At 36.7% G+C, this 7,414-nt stretch overlaps 1 protein-coding gene across 3 annotated transcripts in view; it reads left to right on the forward strand.

Annotated features, from left to right (window-relative positions):
- LOC127644692 (gap junction gamma-1 protein-like) overlaps window positions 1–6,783 on the forward strand; it is a 28,245-nt gene extending 21,462 nt beyond the window's left edge. For all 3 annotated transcript variants that reach the window (XM_052128006.1, XM_052128007.1, XM_052128005.1), the window contains exon 2: window positions 1,945–6,783. In XM_052128006.1, coding sequence (XP_051983966.1) covers window positions 1,974–3,218 — 1,245 coding nt within the window. In that variant the 5' untranslated portion in view covers window positions 1,945–1,973 and the 3' untranslated portion in view covers window positions 3,219–6,783. The remainder of the gene's footprint in view (window positions 1–1,944) is intronic.
- The last annotated feature ends 631 nt before the right edge of the window (window positions 6,784–7,414 follow it).

Here is a 7,414-nt window from a genome sequence, read left to right on the forward strand (position 1 = left end):
CTATTCCCATAAAATATAATGAAATATGATGGGTCATGCAGGGAATTGTAGGAATGCCTGATTATTGTTTTTTACTGTAACTTTAACAATAATTTACTGTAAAACGTACATGTACTCTCTTGTTAAACAATGTACATTTTTACCATTAATTATACAGGAAAATCATAATGTTTACATTTGGAAAATGTAAAATTTTATTGTAAAAACAACTGTATTGTCTTTTACAATATATATATATATAAAAAATGTACTGTATATTTTACAGTTAATACTTGTAATTAATAAAAAAAAATTCAGTAGCATTTTTACAGCCTTTTACCGTAAAAAATTAGTTATTTTTACAGTGTGTAATTATTTTGTTTATTTAGAGTCCAACAGACAAAATGCATTAACCCCTAACCTTAACCGTACCTTAGAAAAAATACAAAATTGGTTTCACTACAGTAACCAGGGTTTCATGGTATTTTTGTAAATTTAAAGTAACCACAAAATTAACCGTGGTTACTATATTACCACCATATTACTGTAGTAACACCATGGTTAACTGCATTCAAACTATGGTTTCTGCGCAAAAAACATGGTTACTACAATATTAGTAATACAGTGATGCAATCTACATACAAGCAATGCCGAGCCGCGGGAACAAGTGCGATCGATAAACCCCGCCTCTGGAACAAACTCTTATCTGCACTCCCTGACATTAGCCATGACCAAATCACTGTGATGAAATCAACATTTATATTCATTTTTATCTATTATTTTAAGTAGTATTAAAGGAAATATTAAGAGTGGAAACAGGAAATCGGATGGGAAAAAGAGTGGGACAAAAGCAGAATTCAAAACTCTGAATTGAACCGCGGTTGTTGGACAACAGTATACAATCACACACTGTTATTATATACAGTATATATATATATGTATACAGTAATATCACTTAGAGTTTAAATGAATGGACACAGCTTTTGCCAGAATATGTTCTGAAAATTCCTTGTCACACCGTGCTCATGTGCTGATCTTTGATGCTCAAGGGACTTTTCACCTAGTTTTGTCAGGGTCATGTTTGAAAACATAAATTCAACTGTGACCTAAAATAAACCACAATTCTGGAATGACATTATTCATGGGTAATGTGTGAAAGAGAAGTACACCCAGGTGTGTACGCTGTTTCACTGCCTGAGAGCAAAAAACAAATGAACTGTACATCCCGTTACCTTGCCTTCCAGTGATAACAGGATTGGTGTTTTTTATTTATAATTTTTTTTAAAAGAGGATTTTATATCGAGGGAAATGTTTCCCTTTTATTTGAAGTAGTTGGGACAAATGTCTTCATTGTTTATAGACCATTTCCCCCTTGCAAAGTCAACAAAATGTTTTTGTTACTCCACATCTTGATAAAAGTGATAATGGATGAATTCCATTTTAAAGTGGTTATCAATATGCCCTACTCACTCTGGAGGTCAGAGCATTTGAAGTGAGTACTCTGAAGGGTGCAGGGCATTGCTGTATCAAATGTGCCCGCTTGAAACACCACTAAAACATATGTCACTAAGGCCAGAGCGGGATTAGGCCCCAACTAATTATATTTCCACAAACAGTCCTTGGGTGTGTGAAAACACATAAGGTGAACTTTGATAAATAAATTAACTTGGTTTTCAAAATTAATCATAAAGACTCGTTACCAAGAACCACATGAACATAAACTACTGATGTTACAATAAAATAACCATCTTTTGTGTGCCCTTCAGAAGCGGCCTTGTGGAAGTGCCCTTAGTGAAGGATTTCTATTGCTCACTTGAATTTAGAACGATGCTACAAATAGCATCTACTTCCACACATTGTCCTTCAAGGGTGCAAAAATGCCATTTGGAGTTTGCCCAATATCTTATATATGTATGCATATTCACTTTTTCTCTCTTACCTTTCTCTGTTTTCCCTTATTTACAGACCATAGATAAAAAGTCTCTTTCACGAACATGAGTTGGAGCTTTCTCACTCGTCTTCTGGAGGAAATCCACAACCACTCCACGTTTGTGGGGAAAGTGTGGCTGACTGTGTTAATAATTTTCCGCATCGTTCTGACAGCGGTGGGAGGTGAGTCGATATACTCAGATGAGCAGACAAAGTTCACCTGCAACACCAAGCAACCTGGCTGTGACAACGTATGCTACGATTCCTTTGCCCCACTCTCACATGTCCGGTTCTGGGTGTTCCAGATAATTATGATATCCACCCCTTCTGTCATGTACCTGGGATATGCCATCCATAAGATTGCGCGTTCCTCGGAGGAGGAACGTCGCAAGCACAAGAGACATCAGAAGAGGAGTTGCCACAGCCGGTGGAGAGATGGACAAGCAGAGGTTTTAGAGGACGATGATGATGATGCAGAGCCAATGCTCTATGAAGAAGACACCCTGGATGCACAGGAAGTCAAACCAGAAAAAGACAAGAGCAAAAAGCAAGATCTCGTGAAGCACGATGGCCGACGCAGAATCATGAAAGAAGGGTTGATGAGGATGTATGTGCTTCAGCTTTTATCCCGTGCCATCTTTGAGATAGGATTCCTCACCGGTCAGTATCTCCTTTACGGCTTCCGTGTGAACCCCTCGTACGTCTGCAACAAGATCCCATGTCCACATCGAGTAGACTGCTTTGTTTCAAGACCCACAGAGAAGACCATATTTTTGCTCATTATGTATGTCGTTAGCTGTCTTTGTCTTCTGCTTAATGTTTGTGAGATGTTCCATTTGGGAATTGGTGCTTTTCGCGACACCCTTCGTAAGCATCGAAGCCAAGGCAGACAACCTTCCTATAGCTATCCTTACTCCAGGAACATTCCAGCTTCTCCGCCAGGGTACAACCTAGTGATCAAAGCAGACAAACCAGGTTGCATTCCCAACAGCATCCTCTCACATGATCAGAACTTGTCCAGTGTGGTTCTCGAGCGACATTGCATAAGTCCCGATGAGAACATTCCATCTGACCTGGCTAGCTTGCACCACCATTTACAGGTAGCTCAAGAACAACTGGACATGGCTTTTCAGACATATAGAAAACAAAACGCTCAGACTTCTAGAACCAGCAGCCCTGTGTCTGGTGGCACAATAACAGAGCAGAACCGGGTCAACACAGCCCAGGAGAAGCAGGGTGCACGACCTAAGGCCAGCACAGAGAGGGCTGGGACAATAGTAAAAAATGGAAAAACATCTGTGTGGATTTAGATCTTAATTGTTAACTTATGACTTGACTACTCACACAGTTGACCATCATCTTCAACTTACTGTTACGGATCATTTGGTCAAAAAACACTGTCCCTGACACACCAAGCTACTGTTAGTGAGGGCATGGTTGAACACCATGTCCCCAATGATCCGATGAACATTAATCAGCATTAAATATACCTGCCTAGATTTTTTTAGGGGTAGTATTCATTTCTGAAAATGAGAACTTTCTTCTGATTGCTTTACTTGTGCTCACCCATCCCCAGAACAGGTCTTAATGTGCTTCTAGTCATATTATAGTAAGTGTTATGTTTCTCTAAATTCCAGCGCATGCAAGTGTATTGACCATATTGGAAGTCTGTTAAACAATTTTGACATTCATGGATCACTGATATCATTAACTTTATAGAAACAACCCATATGCAACTACTCTATTCAAACCAAACAAGGAGGGAACTGAGAAGCTACAGTACCTTGACCCTAAAAATAAAATCCATTGACAAATGATATTATCCCTACCTTTCTGTTTGACATTCAGTTCTTAACGATTATGTTTAGTGCAATGAGCAGTTCATTACAGTACATTTAGTGAGTTTGTTGGGGTGGTCTTAATCAATCTCTTTCAATGTTTATGAAAATGTTTTGATGATGTATTCATTTATGTTTCTCTAATGTGGAACAGCTGGGGTTAGGGTTTAGGGTCAACCCTAACACTCTAAACAGCCTAACCACCAGCAATAGTAATTCAACTAGTTTTTGTGTTGTACAATTGGAAATTAAATTCCTTATTCAGACTTGAACCAAATCCCATCAAGTTACTTCACTGATGCTGTTTTTGGCAGTTGGCTTGTTGAATGTTGCCATATTTTTTCAAAAGTGATGGCAGCTTTTGTGGCTCTGCTGCACTTTCTGCTCTCCAAAATGATATAAAATCACAAGTTTGACATTTGTTTGAGAGCTTGTTGTAAGGTACACATACATAAAGATGGCAGTTATAATTTCAAGGTCATCCTTAAAGACCTCTTATTTCTCATGGCACCTTCCCTATCTTTGGCTCTGGGGGGTAGTGCGGTTCCAATTCAGATAGGATGCTGTCCATTGTGTAAAGTGAGGCAATCCCCAATTTCTTCTATTTGAATAAATAGCAATAGTAATGTGCTTTTATAGCTTCCTGTTATGAAATTGGAAGTTTTTATTCAGATTTTTTTGCGTGAGAAGAGGTGTTCTAAGTAGAATCAGACATTGGGACCTACTTTAAGAGTGTTAGCGTTAAGCCCAGATCTATGCGATGCGATACACCATGAGCACAAAGTTAATGGGCATGGCCATGAAGTTTTGGTATTTTTGGGCAAGCAGGCGCTTAGTCTAGGTGCAAGTGGGTTTTGTGAAATTGCGTGAGCAAAGTGCTAATGGACTGGGTCAAGTGCAATTTAATTGCTATGAAAAACTTAAACCAAAAATATTTCTAATTATTTCCTAAAAATATTAGCAGACGCAGAATATATTTTTTAAAAAAAAATGTCATTAAAACAAAAAGTGGTAAAAAAATTCAAATCAAATAAATAAATTTATATGATCAGCTACCCAAATCCATGAAGTTTACCTTCTCCAAATTCTTCCACCGGCCTCTTTTGCAGTGACTTAAAAATCACATTATGACAACAGGTGGAAAAATATTGATGCAAATTAGATCATAAATACAATTGCAAAAATAAACATAATTATAATAATTGAAAAATTATCCATGATCTCCAGAAGTTTAACTCATACATTTTCTTTCATAAAACAGCTCCAACAGTGATTGTCAGGGACATTATTTGATTTTCACTAAATTTTCAGAGTTTGGACATGAACTTTATTAGCACCTGCAGGTGGAATCTCCAAACTGTAAATGCAGGAACTGATTTTAGACTTTGTGCTGAGAATATTGTTGCTTCTCAAACGTCTTATGCCTCCTACACACTACACGACTTTCAAAGATGTCGGATTGTGGTAACATTCATATTACACAACTGTCTGTCTTGTCATGGAAGTCGTAGTTTTTTCAAATTACACGAGGATTCGGTGAGAGGGGTGAACACATTACAAAACGATTCACAATTGACGAATCCCCGACGACTTTGCCTGGACTTCAAATTACATTTCATAATAGAGTACACGCGAGAAGTGATACGAGATACTTAAATGCATGATCATATGTTATGCATTTCAGAATATGATGTGTATGTTTTTAATCATATATTTTATTGGTTACAATATGAAAAAGTACCTCCTACTCAAAAATATACCTATTTGCTTACCTGACTGTCCAAGAGAATTGGCAATTTCTCTTCAACTCTTCTCTTTCTCCACCCGGTTGTGCTACAGTTCAGATGAAACATCAAATATGCACTGGTGTTCCTGCCAATGTTCCACTAATTTTTCCTCCAACTCTTTGGTCCAATGAGACTTTCTTGAAGCCGCAGTCATGCTAGTTGATGTTCAGTAGCAGGTACGTCAGGACTCCTCACACTGAAACTTCACATGCCCCGTTTCTTACTCTCTCATTGGCTGTAGGTCAACGTTGCAGTTGTATTCAGTCAAAACACATTTCACATTGAGCGATTTGGAATCGCAGACAGGTCCAGATATTTAACATGCTAGATATCTCGCTGACATCGGCGATGCATCGGCTTCTCTCAAATCGCATCTTTGATCATTTATACATTGCGATCGTCATTCACGGGAGCGAGCTCCGATTTGCCTGTGATTTCAGGCTTTTGTCGGTGATCTTAACAAAACTGTCGGCGAGTGAAAATCGGGCCTAAAATCGTGTAGTGTAAACTCGCCATTACTGCAGGAAAATAGCAAACTGTGTGTTGCGCCACTTCATTAACATACAATACACCCACAGTTTGCATGCATACAGATTTCGTGTTCTCCTAAGATGGATATTGTTTTCAGGTTCTTGTTTCTTATCAAAGTGGGTTATGTTGATTAAATTATACAATTATTGAATACAATACTTTAGCCAGAATGTTAGCATGAGACAGGGCAGGTGAGGGCCATTTCATCACTGCACACCTTGTTTAGGAGTAGGACTTGATTGCTTCATTTTAGTGTAAGGAGGAATGGCTACTGTATGCGCACTATTTCTGGGAATGGTAAATATGGCTTAGCTTTATTTTCTATTGATTTGCAAGACCATAATGCATACATTGTATCTTTGAGCTGTCTTGAGTAACTTGTATACTGGTTATATTAGGATTAATTGTATTATGATATCAAGCAGCTGAAATTGTCAAAATACTAAAGAAAAATTTTTTTATCACAGGTTTTGAAGGCTGTGCAATATTTATTACAGGTAGAAAAGAAAAGATTATAAAGACTAAGCTGTATATGTTTTTAAAATAAATTTTAGAATTACTCTTCCAAAACGTGCCTTTACTAATTAAGACTGTAATTATAATGGTTTGTTTATGATTATGATTAATAATAAATTAACTTTAGGATTACATTATCATGACCCGTGAGAGTGTTTAGAATCATTAATCAAATACAATACATACTGGATATCACAGATAAGATGGAGAAAATATTGTGTCATAATAAACATTAAAAAACAATATTCATCATACGCTCTCTGATTTCTTGATTCAATCAATGTGATTATATCTTTCAGCCTCTGTATAGAGTTAATCTCACAAAAATAAATGTCCAGGTGACACTTCACCCCAAAATCAAAAGATACAAGCATTTTATTTTTTAGGATTATTATTAGGATTTGACAGTATTTTAAAATATACTGTTATACAATTATATTTTTTATAATTCTGAATCTTTGCAATCAGTGGTAAATATCACAAAATCTAAATATAATTTACAGATTAACAGTTTCTTTTTTATTGTAATTTTGATGTACATTTTAATCTGGTTTATCATTTAGATTCTTTTCTATTATATACAAATCATTATTATAGCGATTTGCGTTAATCATCTAAAAGACAATATAAGCATTCCTAAATTCATTAGAAGAACAGAAACCTTGGGAATGCTTTATGAATATGTGTAGCATGACCCAGTAAAGGGATGCATACATTTCAATCTGGTTATTACTGTTATACAGTGGTTCTAAACTGGTGGGTCATGACCCAAAAATGAGTAGCTCGTTTTTGTTTTGATATGGTTGTGGGAGGGAAAATACAGTGTTGAATATA

The sequence above is a fragment of the Xyrauchen texanus genome, chromosome 6 (genome assembly GCF_025860055.1).
Source record: "Xyrauchen texanus isolate HMW12.3.18 chromosome 6, RBS_HiC_50CHRs, whole genome shotgun sequence".
NCBI lineage: Eukaryota > Metazoa > Chordata > Actinopteri > Cypriniformes > Catostomidae > Xyrauchen > Xyrauchen texanus.